At 35.1% G+C, this 22,833-nt stretch overlaps 4 protein-coding genes across 4 annotated transcripts; 2 read left to right on the forward strand and 2 right to left on the reverse strand.

The window, feature by feature from the left end:
• Window positions 1-5,878: 5,878 nt before the first annotated feature.
• LOC116022050 (eukaryotic translation initiation factor 3 subunit C-like) lies at window positions 5,879-10,565 on the forward strand. Its single transcript, XM_031262598.1, has 4 exons — window positions 5,879-6,066; window positions 6,768-6,821; window positions 7,169-8,950; window positions 9,397-10,565. The coding sequence occupies exons 2-4, from the start codon at window positions 6,798-6,800 to the stop codon at window positions 10,351-10,353; spliced, it is 2,763 nt and encodes a 920-aa protein (XP_031118458.1). The 5' UTR covers window positions 5,879-6,066; window positions 6,768-6,797; the 3' UTR covers window positions 10,354-10,565.
• A 758-nt stretch (window positions 10,566-11,323) lies between these two features.
• On the forward strand, window positions 11,324-13,676 carry LOC116022672 (pentatricopeptide repeat-containing protein At1g31790). The gene has a single exon (XM_031263477.1). It carries the CDS (start codon window positions 11,406-11,408, stop codon window positions 12,678-12,680), a length of 1,275 nt encoding a protein of 424 aa, XP_031119337.1. The 5' UTR covers window positions 11,324-11,405; the 3' UTR covers window positions 12,681-13,676.
• On the reverse strand, window positions 12,789-17,784 carry LOC116022671 (conserved oligomeric Golgi complex subunit 6). Its single transcript, XM_031263476.1, has 11 exons — window positions 17,418-17,784; window positions 17,278-17,330; window positions 16,709-16,856; window positions 16,489-16,596; window positions 15,916-15,983; window positions 15,224-15,347; window positions 14,954-15,100; window positions 14,598-14,861; window positions 14,227-14,511; window positions 13,875-14,021; window positions 12,789-13,428 (listed from the first exon to the last, which is right to left on the reverse strand). The coding sequence occupies exons 1-11, from the start codon at window positions 17,637-17,639 to the stop codon at window positions 12,907-12,909; spliced, it is 2,088 nt and encodes a 695-aa protein (XP_031119336.1). The 5' UTR covers window positions 17,640-17,784; the 3' UTR covers window positions 12,789-12,906.
• A 1,215-nt stretch (window positions 17,785-18,999) lies between these two features.
• On the reverse strand, window positions 19,000-21,041 carry LOC116023676 (GDSL esterase/lipase At5g08460-like). Its single transcript, XM_031264678.1, has 5 exons — window positions 20,708-21,041; window positions 20,457-20,584; window positions 19,686-19,928; window positions 19,295-19,550; window positions 19,000-19,214 (listed from the first exon to the last, which is right to left on the reverse strand). Exons 1-5 carry the CDS (start codon window positions 20,973-20,975, stop codon window positions 19,000-19,002), a joined length of 1,110 nt encoding a protein of 369 aa, XP_031120538.1. The 5' UTR covers window positions 20,976-21,041.
• Between the last annotated feature and the right edge of the window lie 1,792 nt (window positions 21,042-22,833).

The raw sequence follows: 22,833 nt of genomic DNA on the forward strand, positions 1-22,833 counted from the left end.
CAAAGTGATCGACTGTAAAATATTGTTTAACATGACTTCTCCTCAATGAGAGTCACAAAAGTGTCAGTTAAGCACAAAATGTTTGACTATAAAATATTGTTAACATCGATATCAATAATCAATAATATCAAATATAATAAGATGTTTATTATATGATTTTTGAGTTAATGTCAAATGGGATTTTTTGAGTACAATGATTTTTCCTAGATTAGTCCTAAACTTTCAAGCTGACCATTTGTGATCCTTTTACTTTTAAATTTAACAATTTGTGATCCAAATTAACCACTCATGGTCCTTCAACTTTCAAAATTTAACCAGTCGTGGTCTTCTTGAAAGGACAATGGCTGGTTAAAATTTAATAGTTGAAGAACCATGGCTAATTAACTTGGACCACGAATGGTAACAATTTGAAAGTAAAAGAACCACGTGGGTGGTCAATTTGAACGTTTAGGACTAAACGTAGTAATATCATTATACTCGGAGGACCTCATATGGTATTAACTATATGTTTTGATGTTTTGATTAGATGCAATCAATACTGGTGTTAGTATTATAAAAATCTATATCTATATATAAAAAGTAAAATTCTCATATTTCATTTTTCGTATATATTAAGAAAATGTAAAATGGAAATTAACTAATACTCTGTATCTATTAATTGGTAATATTGTTTCTATATTCACTATCAATACTATTAATAAAAGTAAAATACCCCTTTCAACTTCATCGCACAAACTAATATTATTAATTAATTGATAAAAAGGAATTAATAAAATTTAATTGGTAACAAAATTTTATTTACCAAATTATGATAATAATTAAACCATTATAATTGTGAGAATAATGGAAACAAATTATGCGTAATTTTATAATCGCACGGATAATTGGACAATTATTTGCTATAATTCAAGCAAAAAAACATTAGAAAACATAATCCATCAAACCAATTTCATCAATTACGCTATATAATATTCAATGTTATAATTTATATAATCGTATATCGATCCAAATATTATTAAAATATATTTAAATATTATACCAAGTCCATCCCGTGCAACACACTAGTGAAAATATTAGTTATTTATATATATATATATATATATATATATATATATATATATATATATATATAAAAAAAGTATATAACAATTCATAATGTGATTATCACTTTTTTACCGTTTGTTTTTATGAGAGCAGTAAACGTCACTTTAATGGAGTTTACGTGTACGTAATATGATTGAGACGTTTTAGATGTTGAAGCTACGGCATCTCCCAGGTAAAAACCAAAGTATACATTCGTCATTCAAAAGTGGGGTGTCCCCATAAGGCCATAATTATTTGACAACGCCACCTCCTTAATTATTTGCCAAATTTTTGCATTATTATTTGAAATATTAAAAATTTGAAATATTAAAAGTAAATTGCATTAAAAAAATTGTATGTGACAAATTTGATATTGAGGGTATATGTAAAAATTTAAACTCATAATATTTATGTACGAGAGTTATATAATTCGTTCATTTGACTATTTTCTTTATGAGATGTGTACTTTTACTTTCTTTTTTTTCTTTTTTTTTTTTTTACTTTGATATTTTGTTAGTGAGTCTTTTTTATTTTGATGTTGATATAACACTTTTTGTCTAATCCAAAAATAAATAAACAAATAAATAATATTTTTTACTTTTTCCCTAATAAAGTCAAAATACAATCGCTCATATATGGTGATAATTTTATTTCTTGGACATGCACGTATCATTTTGATATTATTTAGTTAATTTTAAGGTATCGTACAATTAGTAAGATTTTCAAGATCTTAACTCTTGAATTCTTGTTCATGAATCCATAAGCAAATTTAGTGAGGTGTATGTATAAGATCGAGATTATGTGAAAAAATAGGTTTTATTGTGATAAATAAAAACAAGTCTCATTCGTTCATCGCAAGACACTGAACATATGATATCTATATTTACATTTTAAAAAATAATGTCATTTTTATGAATATTTAACCAAACATATATAAATTATTATTTAATTTAAATATCAACTTTGAAAAAATAAGACCAAAATTTTTAAATATTCAAAATAAAATTATGATATCACCATAACCCTACCCACGTTCTACTTGCAACGTTAGTACATGTTATCTTTGTGGCAAAACATTTTCCTACCTAAATATGTTCTAACACTATATAAAACTATAAAAGTGTCAACACCCTTTTGGGTCGAACATGTCACACGTGATATTTCTAATATAATTTATTCATGTATAATTTGTAAGCACAATAATAAAATTTATATAATGCACACTTTCAAATCTCAAATAATAATTACGAATTTTTCTCCTTATCATTCTTTTTTAATTACACAAAACAATAAAATACAAAAGATAAGACCGACCAAATAGGGTCCACTGAAAGACTAAAGTGGGGAATATTATCCGAAAGTTTGGGTACCACAAAGTGGATTGTAATGTCATCACCAAATAGGCAAATATCATCTATTGCATTGGCTCAATTTCTTCGAAGATCATGATTGGTTGATACTAGTGACGATGGTGATGATAATAACAACAATAACAATACAATATTAAAACATTAAATGCAATGTATTGATGTTTTCATTAAAATGGAATAAGACTTAAATAGGTCATTAAACTGCACACAATAAAGCAATTGTATATCTAAACTAATTCATTTCATGCAGTTGATTCAATTTGCAGATTTTCCAGTTTTTAAAAGGTAACTCCAAATTTAAAAATTTTGTAAAAATATTTTTAAAAAGTTATTTAAAATTAAAAAAAAACAAAAACAAAAACAAAAAACATAAAATAGCTTCGTATCCGGCTAGAGACGAAGAAGGTATCTTCATCTCCGCCCATGGAGACGAAGATACTTTATTCGTCTCCAACAAAGACGGAGTTCTTTTTTATTTTATTTTAAATAATTATTTTTTGAACAAATATTTTAAATTTGGGGTGACCAGTTAGAAACTGGGAAAACCTGCAAATTTGACGAATTGCATGAAATGAGTTAGTTTATAGATTCAATTATAAATTTTTTAAAGTTCAGTAGCTTAATTGCATTTTCGTGTGCATGCAATTCGATGACATATTTAATTTGACCCTTATTCCTAAAAACTTTTTATTGCATTTCATGGTCCAGTTAGATGTCAACAAATATTGTCAAATGCCTTGTGGTCGAGCGACATAGCTGTGACTTTTCAAATAAGATGTCTCATGTTTAATTTGAACCCTATTGTGGAGGCATTGTCTCTTTGTGAACAGATATTACATTGTAACATAGTCAATAGTACCCACCAATTTTTGACAATTGATAAGCATACTATAACTACAATTGTGAGGTCGAGAATTCAAATAATGTAAGGGGGCCGAATATGGATATGCATGTGAAGAACTTGTATAAAAAAATAAATTTCTTCTATTGTTTATACTATGTTATTGTTGTTATAATATGTGCTATAGTGATGTAGACATGTAGTATCTCTTTAAGATTATCACAATGTTGGAGTCCAATATTATGTCACAGTTGCAAGTTGTTCTAATAATTCAATGATTACGTTTAAAAATAATCCTTCTCTCATTTCTTGAGTTGGATCTTGCTTGGTTTGGTAGCACCTCATTAGGTGGGACAATATAATCATGGATCTAAAATGAATATGCCAATTAGAATAATGTTGATTCCTCATTCATATCCTTTGTACAAGACTATGTATCTTCTATCTAGGCATCTAATATTGATCTTGAATAATAATAATAATAATAATTTGTGTTTCTTAATCATGAAATGGTTGGGAGACTAAGGTAATTAATACAAAATCCGTGTATTATACTAAATGCACGATTTTTAAAATTAGTGGGGGCAACTGGTTCATGTATATATAGATATATAATAAAAAAAAAGTAACGGGAGGTCCAACATGTGCATGTATATTGCGAATAAAACAAAAATATCTAACTATATCTAATAAGCTTTTGATGCTCTCTATAATATATCAAGAAGTAAGTTGGGATCGGTTGAGGAACTGCATCCTCTCATTTGCAATACAATACTAGTATTATATATATAGTATTGACAAGGGCGAGAACTGTCATGAATTGATGTATTTAAGAAACTAGTCTCTCTCTCTCTATATATACATATAGTATTACCCCAACCTCCTATTACCATAAACAATAGTATAAAGAATGGTGTACGTGTGTGTGTATGTCACGGCTCGTGTGAGAATATGTTCTCGTGTAAAATGTGATGATTGATATGATAGATCCATTTGACTAGATCAACACTACTTGAGGGTGGTTAAAAAAATAAAGGGAAAATAATAAGCTCACTCACAACAGGAATTCTATCAACATGTCAGTTGTCACCTTTACCTCGTTCCTTCATTTACAGCCGTCCAATCCAATATGCCTTGTCCATGTTTCTTACAGATAATTTATATTGATATGGCCTATGGGCTAACCCGATCCATGTGTCAATTAAATATGGATCACTGTTAAATAAAATATTAAAATTGGACTAGTGTTAGCAAAGATATTGTACCTTGTAATTATATTTAATTTCATCCCATTATATGGTTATACTATAATAGTATGAGGTTTTGGACCAAGATGTTAAGTTGTAACTTGTAATAATATTAAATTTCATCATGTTATATGGTTATACTATAGTAGGAGGTTTTGGACCAACATTATAATTTTATGATTTTCAGCCAAATAAACAATGAATGTGTTTTACTTTCAAACAAAAGCTAGAAATAATTTTTTTAAATAATTAATTTTTGAAAAATCATTTTGCATATAACATTTTCTATGTTTTTAAACGGAGCACAAATGTTTCATACATCAATCTTATGACAGGTAACAAATAGAGAACATAATTGATTCAAAATTAGACAATTTCAATACCTTGAAGTGACTCCCCAACCCCTCCCTGCCCCACTCTCAGCTTCCAAACACATAGATGTATTCTGCATGCATATGTATTAAGTATTAAAACATCTAGAAATTTCAAAGTTTAGCTTAATAGTCAGAAACTCGAAGATTACTGTTAAGAAACTAGATACTATATGGGCATAAACTCAAAGTTTAATATTCATAAACTAATATGTTAACTGCCAAGACTTTGTGGTCTAGTGACACTCGGTTGCACTCTCATATGGAAGAGGTGGGTTTGAGCCTGTAACTATTAATTGCAGTTGTTATGCCATTGACTCGGGTCCAAAACGGAGTCATTTTGCTTAAAAACAAAGCTGTATGAATAAAAAAAATTGCTTCATTCCTTGCCTTTAACATCCCGTTTGTCTTCAGGATTCGTTCCTCTATATTAATAATTTTAGAATTTTATATTCACAATTTTAGATCTCAATATACAAAATTACAGAACTCAATATTCACGATTGCAGAACTATATATTCACAATTTTATAACTCTATGTTTACAATTTTATAACTCTATATTCACAAAAAAATATAGCATTGGATGAGAAAATGGTGCCACTAACGACACTGTTATTTCAGACGCACGTTTTGAACCTAAATTCACCTAATTTGTAAGGTTGACTCGTGTCCATAGCATAATTTGCCATAACTATTGTCTATTGATAATATTTGTATTGGGCCAGTAAGATTTTGAATATGGGATCGTACTTAACAGATATTTATGTAACCTAAGGTGGGCCGACCCAAATATCATATCAGGCTCATTGGACACGGGCCGATCTGGCCCACGGACATCTCCATTCCTCTAATTTATCTTCTTCTTATTATTATTATTTTTAATCGAAACAGAAAAGCGGTAGGGTTTTTAATAAAGTTTCTATAACAGCCCTTCAACTTCTATTAAATTACAACTCCAAACGTTTACACTATCCAGAACTCGAAACCCTAAATTAAGAAACGCACAAGGTCTGCCGCTCCCTCTCCCATTCTCCTACACTCTCCGGCTCCGGCGTCCGCTCCCGTTTCTCGACTTCCGGCAGAGGTCGACGTCAAGCTCGTCGGGATCTCCGTCCTCGATTGAAGAATCCATTCATTGAACGTTCTACCCAGGTACGGCTCTACGTATTACACACAGTAATTTTTTTTTTCCGACCTATTTAGGATTTTTCTATGTAGATTTGAGGGGTTTCTGTGTGTGTGTTGGAAATTCGTTTATTGTGTGCAATGAGAGGGGGAGGAATCAGCGATTAGTTGGTTTTAAATTTTTATACTAACCTATTTAACTTTGTATTGCTAGTAATGTCCCCTCAAAACGATGAACCTACTCAAGATCAGTTTTTATTGCCGGTTTTTATTTTATTTTATTTTTATGGATAGATGTGAATACGAGCTTACATATTGTTGGGATTTTTCTTAGAAATTTGCTCAGAGGAAACAGCATCTATGGATATATTGTTCTTGTCCAATAAAATCTAAACTTGAATATAGGTTGTCGCTATATCAAATTGTTTAATCTCTGTTTAATTTTAAGATTTTTATTTTCTTTTAAACTTTGTTTCTTTTTACTATGAATTGGAAATACTAATGGGTTTGGAGGCAGTGTTAAATGAGCTTGGTAAGACTTAGGTGGGTTTGAGATGAAGTAATTGGGTTCTGGTTTGGAATTTGTTAAATGGGAGGGTACCCAACCCCTTAACATCCCTAAAGATTCAATTTTTATTTCTTCTTTTTGTAATTGTTGTCTTCATGTGTTGTAGTTTGATTATGTATCTTTTTCTGATGCTCTCTTTTGGTTTTGGTTTCCAATGCAGTTCATTATTCTCTTAACAAATCTTTGAGACATGGCATCCCGATTTTGGACTCAGGTTTGTAGTTTTCACAGATATTGCTGCTTCTAAGTTTCTGGATTCCTTCTAAACTTTTGAAAGTTTGTTGGCTTTGGAGTGAATGCTTCAACTTGAGTTATTCAGAAAATTGCAGAGTATATGGATTTTTGCAAAAAAAAAAAACTCACCTACTTGTTTTAGTATCGCTTTGGTTTTCAATCAATGTGGAAATAAGTGGAATAGCAAATATGAAAACCTTTATGATATTACAGAATTTGTACTTTTCATTAATGGTTCTTGTCAGTTATTTTTACTATGCTGTTTTATCTATATGCACAAATATGTACTTGATTTATATTGAGATGTTATGTGTTATGGGTTTACAGGGTGACAGTGAAAGTGAAGAGGAGGAGAGTGATATTGAGGTTGAAGAACCTGTAGATTCAATTGATGCTGCCAATAAGAGCAAGTACCTTGTATCTGATTCTGAGTCTGATAGTGATGACTCAAATGTGCATCGACGTGTCGTCAAGCGTTCTGACAAGCGGTATGAAGAGATGTCTTCCACTGTTGATCAAATGAAGAATGCCATGAAGATAAATGACTGGGTCAGCTTGCAAGAGAGTTTTGACAAGATCAATAAGCAGCTAGAGAAGGTAATGCGTACAATAGATGCAGAGAAGGTACCTGATCTCTACGTAAAGGCTTTAGTGATGTTGGAGGATTTTCTGAGTGAGGCCTTTGCGAATAAGGAAGCTAAGAAGAAAATGAATAGTAGTAATGCCAAAGCCATGAATGCAATGAAACAGAAGTTAAAGAAAAATAACAAGCAATATGAGGAGCTTATTGATGCATATAGGAAGAATCCACCAAAGAGTGAGGATGAAGGGGGTGAAGATGATTCAGAAGAAGAAGATGAGGATGATGAGGATGACTTTGAAGAGGACCCAACAAAAGCAGAGTCAGAGGAGGAAGATGATGAGGATGAAGGTCATGATGAGTCAACTGAAGCTGGTACAGGGTGGGAGAAAATGCTGAGCAAGAAAGACAAGCTTATGGACAAACAGTTTAAGGACCCCAGTCAAATCACTTGGGATATTGTCAACAAGAAGTTCAGGGAAATTGTGTCTGCAAGGGGTAGAAAGGGAACTGGTAGGATTGAATTGATTGAGCAGCTCACCTTCTTGACCAAGGTGGCTAAGACCCCTGCTCAGAAGCTTGAGATTCTTTTCAGTGTTGTCTCGGCCCAGTTTGATGTTAATCCAAGCCTAAGTGGGCACATGCCTATAAATGTTTGGAAAAAATGTGTGCAGAACATGCTTATCATACTTGATATTCTGACACAGTACCCAAATATCCTTGTTGATGATAAGGTGGAGCCTGATGAGAATGAGACCCAAAAAGGAGCAGATCACAAAGGGACTATTAGAATCTGGGGGAACCTGGTAGCATTTGTGGAAAGGATAGATGTGGAATTCTTTAAAAGCTTGCAGGTTATTGATCCTCATACACGAGAATATGTTGAGAGGTTGAAAGATGAGCCATTGTTTGTCGTTCTGGCTCAAAATGTCCAGGATTACTTAGAAAGGGCTGGAGATTACAAGGGTGCGGCAAAAGTGGCTCTTAAACGGGTTGAGCTTATTTATTATAAACCACAAGAAGTCTATGATGCAATGAGGAAGTGGGCTGAGCAGGCAGAGAATACTGAGGAAGATGAGTCTGAGGAAAACAAGGTGCTTGAGGAGAGCAGGGGTCCACCTGCAATTGTTCCAACTCCAGAACTTGTTTCAAGAAAACCTGCCTTTGAAGAGAACAGTAGGACCTTGATGGACATGCTTGTTTCACTCATATACAAGTATGGCGATGAGCGAACTAAAGCCCGTGCTATGCTGTGCGATATATACCACCATGCTATCTTGGATGAGTTTTCAGTTTCCCGTGATCTCTTGCTGATGAGTCACTTGCAGGATAATGTACAGCATATGGACATTTCCACACAGATACTTTTTAATAGAGCTATGGCTCAGCTTGGTCTATGTGCATTCAGGGTTGGACTTATTGTTGAGGGGCATAGCTGCCTTTCTGAGCTGTATTCTGCTGGCAGGGTAAAAGAATTGCTTGCACAAGGTGTTTCTCAAAGCCGATATCATGAAAAGACACCAGAACAGGTATGACCTTTTTCTTTGACAGATGATTATGGACTCTATATTTTGACATCCGTGTAGTCCATAATTTACAGCTATAGAATCTTAAATTTCATTTAAGTGGAGAGAAGGGTGTGACAGAGTTGTGATGGACTTTTCTTTTATTTCATAGAGCATCTCTTGTGTGCTGTTGCATATAAATGGGCACTGCTGTTACATTTAGAGTAGTTGTTTTCTTCATGAGATGCTATTTATTATAGTGACTATTAGTCTTTTTGATAAATTTTGCAACCAAGTTTCCCCAATTATTCTACATCTTTTTCTATTCTCTTATAGTACTGAGTCTTTCACATGGTATACTTGCATATTTGTGCAGACACTGCAGAGGAGTTTTTCAGATTCTTTTTCTGCTTACATCATTGTATTTGCATCATACATTTTAATGTGAAACCATGTTTTGATATTATCAGGAGAGAATGGAAAGGAGGCGACAAATGCCATATCATATGCACATAAATCTTGAGCTTCTTGAAGCTGTCCATCTTATATGTGCAATGCTGTTGGAAGTTCCAAACATGGCAGCCAATAGCCATGACGCAAAGCGCAAAGTAATAAGCAAGACTTTCCGGAGATTGCTAGAGGTTAGCGAGAGGCAAACATTCACTGGGCCTCCTGAAAATGTTAGGGACCATGTAATGGCAGCTACAAGAGCCCTACGGCAGGGAGATTTCAAAAAGGCCTTTGATGTTATTAACTCCCTTGATGTTTGGAGGCTGCTCCGGAATAAAGACACTGTTCTTGAAATGCTTAGGGCAAAAATCAAGGAAGAGGCCTTGAGGACGTATCTTTTCACTTATTCCTCCTCTTATAACTCTCTTGGCCTTGATCAACTTGCCAAGATGTTTGAACTTTCGGACTCCCAAACTCATTGCATTGTGAGCAAACTTATGATCACCGATGAACTTCATGCGAGCTGGGATCAACCAACTCGGTGTGTGGTCTTCCATGATGTTGAGCATACAAGACTGCAGGCTTTGGCATTCCACCTGACAGAGAAGCTAGCAATTCTTGCAGAAAGTAATGACAGAGCGCTAGAGTCTAGGATGGGCGGTGGATTGGATGGCCCACCCTTGAGACGCAGGGATGGCCAAGATTATGGTGCAGGTGGTGGCGGTGGCGGCGGCGGAAAGTGGCAGGAGTTCTTCTCGCAAGGCAGGCAAGGTGGCACTGGAGGTGGCAGAGGTGGCTATAATAGAGCGTTAGGATCTGGGCAATCGTCTGGCAGGGATCGATCCAACCAGGCACGATCCTCTGGTGGTTATTCAGGCAGTCAAGGATCTCGGTACCAGGCTGGGTCCTCAGCTAGGGGAAGCCAAGGCGATACATCAGCTCGGATGGTTAGTCTTAACAGGGGAGTTCGCGCCTAGAGAAGCCAATTTTGCTGATTGAGAGAAGCTTCTGTTTCTGCATTGTTGCCAGTCCTAAAGCAAACAAATTTGATTATTTTTTGTTTCATTTTGTTTCATTTTGTTATTCTCATCATTTACCTTTCTGCAGATCAGAACTTTTGCTTTTGTTCTGTCAACTGGAAGTGAGACTTTGCTATTTAAGTAATTTTAGACTTGTTGATTTCGAACTACTGTTGATTATACAGGGTGATTAGAGACCTAATCAGCTTCAGCAGTATCTTCAAGACCAGTAAAACAGGTTTAAGTAACTACAATAGATTACAATTTGCCTCCCTATTTACAGGTTTATTTCCATATCCAACAGCCGAATTGTAATGTAATTATTATGTAAACACTATTCAAACATTAAAGATGTCACATTAAGCCCACAAAATATTGAATTGTTAGATACTGCAGCAATCTCAACATCATATCAAAATATAGTAAGGAACAACCGGTACTCAATCCCCTGTTATGTTTTGAGTTTCCCATATAAATAATATAATTCTTATATATTAAAGCCTTAATTAAGTGGATTGAACGGCTAGAAGTTGTTCAACGAAAATTAAGTGGATTGAACGGCTAGAAATTGTTCAACGAAAATTTTCACCAGAAGTCATTGTTCAACCAAAATCTCTAGCAACAAATTTTTTTACTAAAAGTCATTGTTGAACCAAAATCTCCAGCAATCCGGAGACGAAACAGTAATTTTGTTTTATTTTTTAATTTTGTTATTTAAAATTATTAAAATATATATTCTCAAAAAAAATAATATAATTTTAATATGATAGCCTCCAAGTCAGCAAACTAACAAATCATTTCTGGTTCAATTGCATTATTTTAGCATTGACTAGAGACCCTCATAAATTTAGGGACCGTTATATACCACCATGTGGATATAAGTCATAAAAACCTTTAATGCGTAAATATGTATACGAATTTATGCTTTAAAAAAATGTATACGAATTTAAGTTGCTTATGTGAACTGTGATTCTGTGGAGTTGAAAGTGGCGTAGAATCTGAAATCTCCCATGGAGATCACATCAGCTTTCCCGAAACCTCCATTACATGCATATATCAACACCTTTGCTTCAAGAACATGCATCGGCTCGATTAAATGCCTTCTTCAACAACATACATCAACTGGACAAAACTCCGCTCGCCTCTCTAACCCGCCCAGTCGAATTCAATTACCTCTGCAAAGACCCAATCGGCACCCACCCAAGAAAACTGAAATCACATCCCCCTCAAGCTCCGACATTTTGCGCTTGATGGATAGCCTGGGCGTTCCCCTGACGGCGGACGTGTATGTTTCTCTCATCAAAGAATGCACTGCCGCTCGTGAAGCTTCCAGAGCCGTCGAGCTCTATGCTCATATCGCCAGAAGCGGGGCGAGCCTTAGTTTGGGCGTAGTTAACCGGGTGTTGCTGATGCTCGTGTCGTGTGGATGTTTGGACGATGCGCGCCAGGTGTTCGATAAAATGCGGGTTAGGAATTCTAGGTCTTGGGCCGCGATGATTGCGGGTTGTGTTGAGAGCGGCGAGTTTGAACAATCACTGGATTTGTTTGTGGAAATGAAGCGAGAAGACAGCGATGGAGGTGAGTGGGATGATATCGTGGCTAATGGGATGGTGATTTGCGCTCTGAAGGCTTGTGTAGGAACGATGAACTTGGAACTTGGGAAGCAGATACACGGGTGGTCATTGAAGTTAGGACATGGCGAAAACGTGGCTTTGAATAGTTTTCTGATCAAGTTTTACGGGGAATTTGGTTGTTTTGATGATGCAGATAATGTGTTCTACCAAATGCCAAGCCGAAATACAGTTGTTTGGACAGCAAAGCTTGTTAATTCTTCTAACGAGGGGAAGTATGAGGAGGCTATAGATTTGTTCAAGGAGATGGGGAGAGTGGGAGTGAAGAAGAACAGCTTTACTTTTTCGAGTGTTCTCAAAGCTTCTGGGAAAATGAGGGACGGGGGAGGCTGTGGTCGTCAGCTTCACGCGAATGGCATCAAGCTGGGACTTGATACTGATGATCATGTGCTGTGTAGCTTGATTGACATGTATGGAAAATATGGGTTGGTAAGGGATGGGAGGACAGTGTTTGACATGGTTAGTGATAAAAGAAATGTTGCCTTGTGGAATGCAATGCTTAATGGTTGCATAAAACATGGTTTTTCCGCTGAAGGTATTAAGATCATTAAAGAGATGAAGAGAGCTGGGTTACGACCTCATGAATCTTTTGTAAATGAAGTGTTGTTGCTTTGTGGGAGCAGTAAACGCCTGGCTGATGAGATTGGTATGTAAGATTTGGAACTTCTGGTTAGGAGTATACTTTGCGTTACTATATAAAGTTTTGGATTACAATTGCAATGTCCTGAAAAGGTTTGGAACAAAGGAATGCAAGTATGGATATGTTGGAGGAAAGGTCTCTCTTTAAGCATAACTCAAGCAAAAAATTACAAGTCAATTTACATGTAATGTTGCAGAAGATAATGGACAGATTAAACTCATTTGGGTGTCAGCCGCAGGATCAAATTCCCAAAATTGTCCTAATTTGATCAGGTGGATGTCTAGCCAGAGACTTGGGATCAGGGTAGTGATTCTTGGGATCCATGATGGCTTTATAAATAAGTTCGTATGCTTCGGCCAGCGACCTAGCCACCTGTGCACAAGCTTCTGATCGCAGTCTTGGTACTTGCATTGGCTCGAATTCTGGCAGTGTACTCTCGCTTCCCAAAATGAGCCCAAAGAATGCTTTCAGACTATCTGCAACAGTTGGAGGAGCCATGTCTTCGATCTCTGCTAGTGGTGGCCCCTCAACTACGTCGCCAGACTCGTCGATTTCAAATGACTTGCGGAAATGAGGCATCTTATTTGACAAACCACATCTTCGAAGGATGGTATCAACTTCTTTTTCAACAAGACCACGCATGTGATCATTTATCATCAGACCAAGTTTGTTGACATACTCAGATGCAACTTCATGTCCGAACAATGGTTGTTGGATGGCACACAAGCAGTTGATGAGGAAAATTTTGGCTGGTGTTTCACTCTGCACAAACAGAATGATAGATCCTTACTATTATGAGGCAAAGTACACAGACTTGCACACACACAAGTGACACAACAGCTGAAAAATGTGTGATAACCAATGAAAATCATATTTATCACTTATCAGATTAGCATTCATAGCAGCTGAATGTTAAATTATAAGTGTTTTCATCCAGTTTCACGGATTACAATGTTGTTACTGATCAGTATCCTAGCCATTTTGGTAGAGAGTATTATTTAACCTTGAAATCAAGAAGGCTAAAGCTTAACTTTTACGAGACACCTGGTGTCAAGAAAAAGACTAAAGTAGTCGCTATATATGGGAATGCTAATAATTTATTTTTAAAAACATTGATTGTTAAAACTAGACTGTTTTACCAAGTCTCCTGCATCTAAACACCTTTCCACTCCATGAAGAATTCTCAGACAATATTGGATAATACAAACCTGAGATGATGGTGTGGCACGGCCACTCTCAACAATAGCATCTAGAGATGATCTACGGATTTGATTAGGATCAGAGGTAGTTCTATATCTTCTCAAGGACTGAATGGCTCCCTTGGACTTGTGTGCCTCTGCTGCTTGCTCACAAATCTGCAGAGACAGTAAATTAAGAAATAGGTTAGTTACTAGAGATGTTATAGCACACTACAGAGAAGTTCACTAACCCATCAGCTCGGAAGGTGGGGATGAGGACGTGGACCAATTACTGTGACCACCACACTAGGAAACAAAGGACTAATCGAATTGATCCTTAAGTTTATTGATAAAAATCATAAAATGGCCAAAGATGGCTTACCTGGATAATAGGATCTAGAAGAGCAGAGATGACTGGATCAAAGGAAGGGTTTTTCCCATAGGCAGGAATCATCATGCTATTATGTGTATCAATTATTTCAAGGAGCAATGAGACACCTTCCCTTACAGCTGGTGGCGGAGATAAATCAACAGCAACCAACGGAGGATATCTTAAAAGTTTCTCTCCCCGAGCCTTTAGCATGTCAAAGAAGGTTTTGGAAGCTGCCTCCTTGAGCACCCAAAGTGTATTACAAAGTGCTGTTTCCCTTCCTAGCAAGTCTGACATCTATAATAGAAAATAAAATTTATAGAAAAGGAAAAAGAATAAACCATACAGTATAAAATTGGACTTGAAAGTAAATTTCAACTCACAGTCCAGCTGTAGAACTCCAGGGTATTACTGAGTTTGTATGAAATGATAAGATTAGGCTGCGACTGCAAAACTTGTTCAACTCTTACTTTAAATGGCCGGCAAACCCCTTCAAAGATCCTGTCAAGAACAAATGTTAAATCGGATTCCTTCTTTCCTGTATCACCCTCTGGGCCTTTGGAGAATTGATGTGCAGTTGACCCAGCATCTACAGTTGCATCTGGTTCTAGCAATGCAAGGACAAGTTCTCTTTCGGATGCCAATGCCTGTGAAAGTAAAGGGGGGTGGGGTGGGGGAGTAAATCCAACATGTGACACTTTGAACTTTCATAAAATAAACATAGAAGGCAATATCTCACCTGATGCAGCCATCCAAGCATGTCTCCTACATATCTTAGAGGATCATGAGCATGCACTTCAATAGGCCTAGGTAGTCCACCGGGTCCTCCACGCGTGAGAGCACTTATAAATCTTCTAAACAAAGCATTGTGCCTCATGTTTGCAACCTTTAAAAGTGATTCATAATGTGAATACAACTTCCAAAAAACATAAGGTCTATTTCCATATAGTTTATATTTTTTCTGTTTAGTTAATTGAATTTGTTCTGTTAGTCCTTAAAAAAAGAGTACCTCTTCTGCACAATATTTGAAAAGGACAGGTCTTTCTTTGAGGCAACGCACTGCTGTTCTCAAAAGGTCACTTACTTCAGGGTTATCTATGCCACCCAGCCTGCGACATTCTGTTTGAACCCACCTAGAAAAAGAAATAATCACCACAACTATTAATGGGTAAATAGTAAATTACTATTCAACTCCAAGATAAAATAGACCTTTATAACATACATTACAATATGTTCAATATAAAGAAGAAAAGAAAAACAATGGTATATGTCTGCTGAATATCTATATAAACAAATTCTCAGAAATAATGGCAGCAGCTGTAACCAAATGGCTGGATAATATTCCGACATTCCTCTCTAATGGAGAATATTATACTGAAAACATAAAGTACTACTAAAGTGATCTTGAATTTAAGCCTTTAAGGTCTGCGACAAAAAACACTTTTGCCACCAGTACAGCAGAATTAAAATTTTAAATTAGGATGGTGATGTAAACAAAACTTCAAACTACATAACAAAAAGCCTCAAAAGCCTGATATACCCAAAACAATGTCATGCAGCATATGCTAATTCTAGTGCATGCCACCACACAACACAATAGGCCAATAGGGGCAACAAGCTTTTTTAAAAAATACATGTACTCATACAAAAATAAATCCTAAGAATCAAAGATTATATTAATTAATTTCGAGAAGTCCAAACCTGCAAAGACGTTCATAAGCTCCTTCTTGATACATGGCCATCATATCCATAAGCTCCAAACCAGCACGCTGTGGATAGCAAATTGAATTAATATTAATTATAACTTCTGTTATTATGTTATTAAAAAAAAGTAGGATAGCTGTTCATGCAGAGAAGTAAGAATACAGCAAAAAGATGCAAAATGGAGCCAATCTAATGCGGGCTAGGCATGTCCAGAAAAACAAAATAAAATTACACACAGCTTCAGATTCAAAGTCATGTGGGATACAGCATACTGTCTTTCCTTCCCCCTACTTTCACATGGACTTTAATTACTGTATTTTGCAGTAGTAAGGAAATCTTTTTTTTTTTTTTTTCATATTACTTATTTGAGTTATTTCAGTCCAAGGATTCTGATTAGACAACAGTAAAGAATTGAAGCATAGAGGTTCCCAATTGCACTTTTCTTTCTCTCATGGTGTTCAAAATGTCAAATACTCCATGGGTATAAGATTTCGCAGGTTTGAAATTTTATTTTTGTTACTTTTAGATAGCTCTCTTTTTGTTAAGTAGAGACATACACATGAAGGTCACCTGGTGATGAGTCCTAAGGAGCACTTTGCAGTTTGCATGTATTTCTTGAACATGAGCAAGTGCCTTGAAGAAATTTTCATTAAGGTCTTCCTCCCTTAGTGCATTTATCTGTAGAAAGCAAAAGCACAACTCTCAATCCGTAGAACAAGCATGAACAGCAATTTACTTGAGAAGAATGAAATCAATAGTATGATACACATGATTGATTTATATTTTATACCTCCTCATTTGATAGTTGATAATCACGTAGAAAGCAAGACACTATCTCTTGCCTCTGAGTAGTAATTTCAAGTTCCTGTTTCAGCCTCTCTGTGGTACTAATAATATCACCCGTGGTGGCATTGCAACTGTTTAAAGCCAAAGCAATTCTACACCAACAAATATATAAATAATAAATAAATAAATAGAAGATGATACAATGTTGCAAAAAAAAATTATGAATGTTCCATCTCTGCCACCAAATAACAAAAACAAAGAAGAAGAAAGAGGACACTATGATCCTAACACTATGGAGCAGAAGCACATTCACAAGAAAAATTTAAATGAAATTCGTGAAACAAAATCAGCAGTCAACTATGCAAATGCTTTCTGAATTTAGTCAATTTACAGATAAATAGCTTTTGCTGACATTAACTTCAGCTTAAATGTTTAGCTCCTTGTTCTAGCCGAAATACTACTATTGCATTCATCACTCGAGTTAAAGAACTAATCAGCACATTAATGAACTTTTTCATAACAAATAAACATAGAAATTTCACAGAAATGAAAAACAAGAGAGAAGAATGTTACTTGTCACAGCACTCGGCTAGCGCATTGACTTCTTCTTCCACCTGATCCAAGGCCTGAACCAATCCAAAACAATTAAAAATCTAAAGCAAATCATTTAAGAATGAGAAATTAGCTACATGAATCGAAGTGAGGTGAATTGCCTTCTGAGCGGCAGAGGAGGCGAGGAGGAACTCCTGATTGATGGATAGCGCGCGCTTCTCGATGGTAGATCTGAGGTTCCGGCGAGCGTGACCGGTGTTTTCTGTGTAGAAAGTCGAGAGAGTGTTGAGAGAAGCCAGTAGATCCGGCGTGTCTGTACGGGTCTCCAATACCTTCTTCAGCTTCCGGGATAGCCCTGGTGCCAATGCCGTCGCCGTCCCCATTCTTCGCCTCTATCTCTATCTCTCTTTGTCTGTAATTCTGTATTCTATAGCTTCATATAGACACAGTTGTAAATAATTTGATGATAATCAGAAGTGATCACAAATGGTAGAGCTGTTTCTTCTTCCCCAGTGTTTCTCTGTCTTCGAGCAAATGTACAACGAAACTAAACTACTGAGAAAACCGGACAGCCCAGTTGTTGAGCCCAATGGACTTTAATACATGAGCCATTATGGGCCTATTTCTATTAATTATTGGAATTACGAAAATTGAGAAAATAAAATTAAAAACCAGAGGAGTAGCCAAATCTAAAATATAATTTCAGTGGAGGCAACTGTTGACTCTTTGTGCTTCAGTAGGTTGAGAAAGTAGCTATGAACAGATACTACATTGTAACGGGGTCAGTAGTACTCAAAAAAAAAAATCTAAAATATAATCTAATATAAAAACTAATAAGTGTAAATGAATGTTATACCGTATATTTATGTCCGTTTTTTAGTTATGTTTTTTATATATTATGTTATTAAGTGTTATACTATACAATGTTTTGGACAAACATACCCTTACTGTTATAATTCCTATTATCTTTTCCGCTAGTTTTACCAGGCACATACTTTTTTTTGTTACGAGACACATGCATCCACCATATATGTTCTTATCTCATTATTTTTCTTCTTCTTCAATAATAGTAATAATACTCCGTAATTGATAAATACTCCGTGTATCATTAAAAAAAAAAAAGAAGCAATTCTTGTACCAAAAAGTCCATTCTTGTCAACACTTTACGTCTTTATCAGTTAAGTATGTTACGTTGCACAAAGTCTTCATAGTGTAGTTTACTTTTCTTGTGTGATTTGTAGGTTCCTTCATTCTATTAGCATTTTTGGTCTGTTGTTGGTAGGAAAGTGAACCTAGTTCTCGCCTTGAAGTGGTATCGAGTGTTTTATCCTCTTGTAATCCTATCATTTTTATTACTATATTATTATTTACTGCTCTTATTTTTTTTCTAATAAATCTGTGATTAGTTAAAGATAAGATTACTCGGTTTGAGATGGAGCGCCTCCAGATTGAGGTTACTGTCTTACATGTAAAATTATGATGCAGGTCGTAATTAGTCTTGGTGTGTGAGGTCCTAGCTGAGGAAACTTGTGGTGTACTATTAAGAATTCTAAAATGGAATTATAGGTTTTATACACATAAATTGAAGTGTAAAATGGTGTTGAGACTAGAAAAACACATAAATATATATAGCATTAAGAAACAGTAGAGTAAATATATAATAATCTACGTACATTACACTGAATTGGTGATTACTAATGGAAAGTAAGAAATTACAGATCTGAATGGATACAATAATTGAAATTACAAAAGCTGCGCCAATTGTTGAACATTCATGGGATAACACACAGAAGGTGGGCCTGCATAAGCATGATTGGCAATTATTTGGTTAACAGCCTGTGTTGGATGAAACGAATCCCAGAAAACATATTTGGACCTGTCTGCGCACGGGACAGACAACGGAAGACATGTTATCTGCCTCGATATCCCACAGCACCCTCTGTCCTTCACTGTAAATCCTGCACATTTCAAACCTAATCAAAACATCATCGTCACTATCAAATATTAATTAATTTCGAGCGTCCTTAATTTTAAGTACCATAAGTGGCGGCGTTATCGATTATGTCAGTGACAGCTGCAAAAGTGTTTCCGTAAACGAGGATTGAGTCGGCGAGAAGTGGGGTGAGCTGATCAACAAGAGCCCTTACTCGCGAGTTAAACAGCCCGACAATGTCGTTTACATTGGACACGCATTTTCCCTGTGGTGCGGCTCTGGTTTCCAGTTGGTACGGAATGCAACCTAGAGGTCCAATTGCAGCCAACAAGAATTTCCGGACTCCTAAACCATGTAGTGCCTGCATATATGCAATAAATATAAACGTTAACTGAACCAGACACATAAAATGAGACGGAGGGAGTAATGAACGTGTAGAGTTATGTTGTGTGTTTCATAATTGAATCAAATTAAATGGCACAAACACGTAGAATACCTGAACTTGGGTGGAGTAAAGTTTGATGAGCATGTCAGCATAGGCTGTGGGGTTGTACATGTAGCTGCTGGTGTACATAGAAGGTTGAAGGTAGTTATTTATGTAATCATTGCTGCCAATGGAAATAACTACCAAGGACTTGTTCAAGTAGCTCTTCAGATCTTCCGCCCCCATCATGCTCTTCAGTTCATTCAAAGTGTCCTGAAAATTTTGGATCTGCTGGGAGAAGGTGAATCTTTCACCCTGCAGCAGGTAATTAACAAATATTTATCCTGGCCTTAATCACATGTTCAAGTGACAAAAACAGGTGGCACAAAAAAAGAAAAAATTATTAAAAAAAAAAAAAAAAAGAGAAAATGGTTAAATAAGCCCATAAACTTTATATGAAAAGTCAATTATGTCTCTGAATTTTTAAAAGTTGCAATTAAGTTCATCAATATGATATTTTCGTCCAAAGTCAAAAAAACTAATTATTGACCTATAATAGCATGTCATTAGGGTTCCTAACAAACGGTAGCCGGTCACCTTCTTCCATTGGAAAAAGCAACCTACTGGTCGTTTAGCTTTCTTCAAAGGCTATTGAGCTGCACTGAAATCTCGCTGAAGTTTTAGTGACAGGCTATTACAGGTTAATAAATAACTGGTTCTTGGACTTTAATGCACAAAAATAACATGAATAACAGGATTAACAGATGCCTAATTGACTTTTCATATAGAATTTATGAGCATATTTGACTTTTTTGTTATATTAATGTTGGGGAATTGAAGTACGAGGTTTCGGCCTGTCTCTTCAAGAATCCCTGCTGCAGCTGAAGCATAATTTATTCCTCTGAGGATGTTTCTTCCTGTTGCAGTTGGATCTGTGAATGCTGGAAGAAGGGGAAACTCCAGCAACTCCCCTGAAATTAATGTTCATAATGTAAAATGTTACTATAACATAGTATAGGGTGTATATATACGAGTGTCGAAATTAAAATTCTAATTTTCGCAAATAATGAGAGTGATGAATGAAAGATACATACCGAGATAGTCGATGAGGGTTTTGCCATTACAGAATCTACCAGTAGGGCCTTGGAAATCAACACCATAGGGAACATAATTGGCTTTTGCCAAGGAATCTACGAGGTAGTTATTGTTGCCGGGATCAATCAACGAATCTCCGAAAACAAACATGGCTTCAAACCTTGGCTGCCCCACGGCGGCAGCCTCTAAGTAAAGAGCAGCCAAACCCACGGTCGTCATCGCCGCCAACATCATTCCTCTCCGGCGCCGGCACCGATTACTCTCCATTGCTATTATTGTTAAATTCAGTGAGTTCAGAATTAAGGTAGAAGAAAAGGTATATAACAACTTATAATATAATACCCACAGCTTTTAATTTGGATAATAATTTATTTATTTGTATTTTTCCATGTATTCTTGCAGGTTTTTCTGCTGCCTTTTGTTTCGGTTACATTTGTTTCTGTGTTCTGGGTTTCAATGTTTTGGGTGATGCATGATGCCTTGCCATGCAACATATTCAACGTAACAGTCATATTTTATGGAGATACATAACGATTTTCTCCTCTTTTTAACGACAGAAACATGAAAAGTAGTATAGTCGTATATATATGACGTGAGAAGGTAATTAACAAACTTTTTCTTTTTCTTTTTTTACTTTTCATAAAGCCAACAATGCATGATGCTAATTAAGCTTCATAAGCCAGAGAGGTGGCCGGAAACCATGGCCAAATCTGGCCATGGTTTCCGGGCACATGGCAGAGAACGGCCATCTCTCTTTTCATTTTAACTTCTTTTTTTTTTTTTTTTAATATGGACTATTATTTTTAGATGGCCGAAGAGACTTAACCTTACTACTCATCTGTATGTATAAGACTATAAGTAGGCTCTTATGTAATAGCACATAAACTATAAAATCACACTAGAAAAACTATGTTACAAACTAGACTAGAAATATTTAATTTTGTGTAATACTGAGAAAATATTGACAATAATTAAATTGTACGTACCTGATCTTTAGGTACAACTTTATTATTATTATTACTATTATTAATGCAAATTGTGGTAATAATAATAGTAATAATAATAATGTTGTATTTTTATAGGGATATTTAAATATTTTAAAAACATATTTCATTTATATTTTTTTAAATCAATCAAATTAAACACAAGAATAATATTCATAAAGTTTATTCCTTCCACGAACTAAAGAATAGAGTACAATTTATATTATATCCGATCCATTGCCTATTCCATTATATTACTTATAAAAAATTATTTCTACTCTCTTAACATTCATTTCGTGAACCAAATATGATGTGAAAGTATTGATCAAGTCGTCTAGCGAGTAGTTCTCAACGAAGAGCATTGAATCTTCTAATCCGGGTGCACCCTCCACTTCCATCAAAATTAAAAAATCATATAATATAAGAATTCCTCTGGTACTGTAAGAAATAGATGATAGGTTCATAGCATTTGTTTACAAATGTGTAAGTCGATAATAATATTATTATTAATATTCTTGCAACTTGATGACAACTTAAATTGGAAAAAATATAATGGTTCATGATTGTTTAATTGACCTTAAATGGAATAAACCTGACTTCTTTATTAATAAGAAGGGCAAATAGAGATGAGAATTTTTTTATTCTTTTTTATTAAAATCATGAAAGCTTGATGTTCTAGATCAAACTTCAGAGGTTTTTTTAAGGCAATTCAAAATTTACCTCCTTCAACAATTTTTGGATAAGAATTATGAGCGTTCAGAATTAATCTAGCTTAAGTTGAGAAATCTAATATATCAAAAAAATTTCAAATCTTTTCTTTTAATTTAAATATGTCTGCAGGTGTAGAACAAAATTTACGTCCTCCAACAATTTTTGGATAGGAATTATGAGGGTTTAGAATTAGTCTAGCGTAAGCTGAGGAATCTAATATATCAAATAAAATTCAATTCGGGACGTTGACTTTTTGTGCCCATATTATACATTGTAATATAGTCAGTAGTACTAAAAAAACATAATAAAAAATAATAGATTTCAAGTTCGACTCCTGTGGAAGTTGTTCATTGACTTTATAATATATATATATATATATATATATATATATATATATATATATATATATATATATATATATATATATATAT

Source organism: Ipomoea triloba, chromosome 6 (genome assembly GCF_003576645.1).
Source record: "Ipomoea triloba cultivar NCNSP0323 chromosome 6, ASM357664v1".
NCBI lineage: Eukaryota > Viridiplantae > Streptophyta > Magnoliopsida > Solanales > Convolvulaceae > Ipomoea > Ipomoea triloba.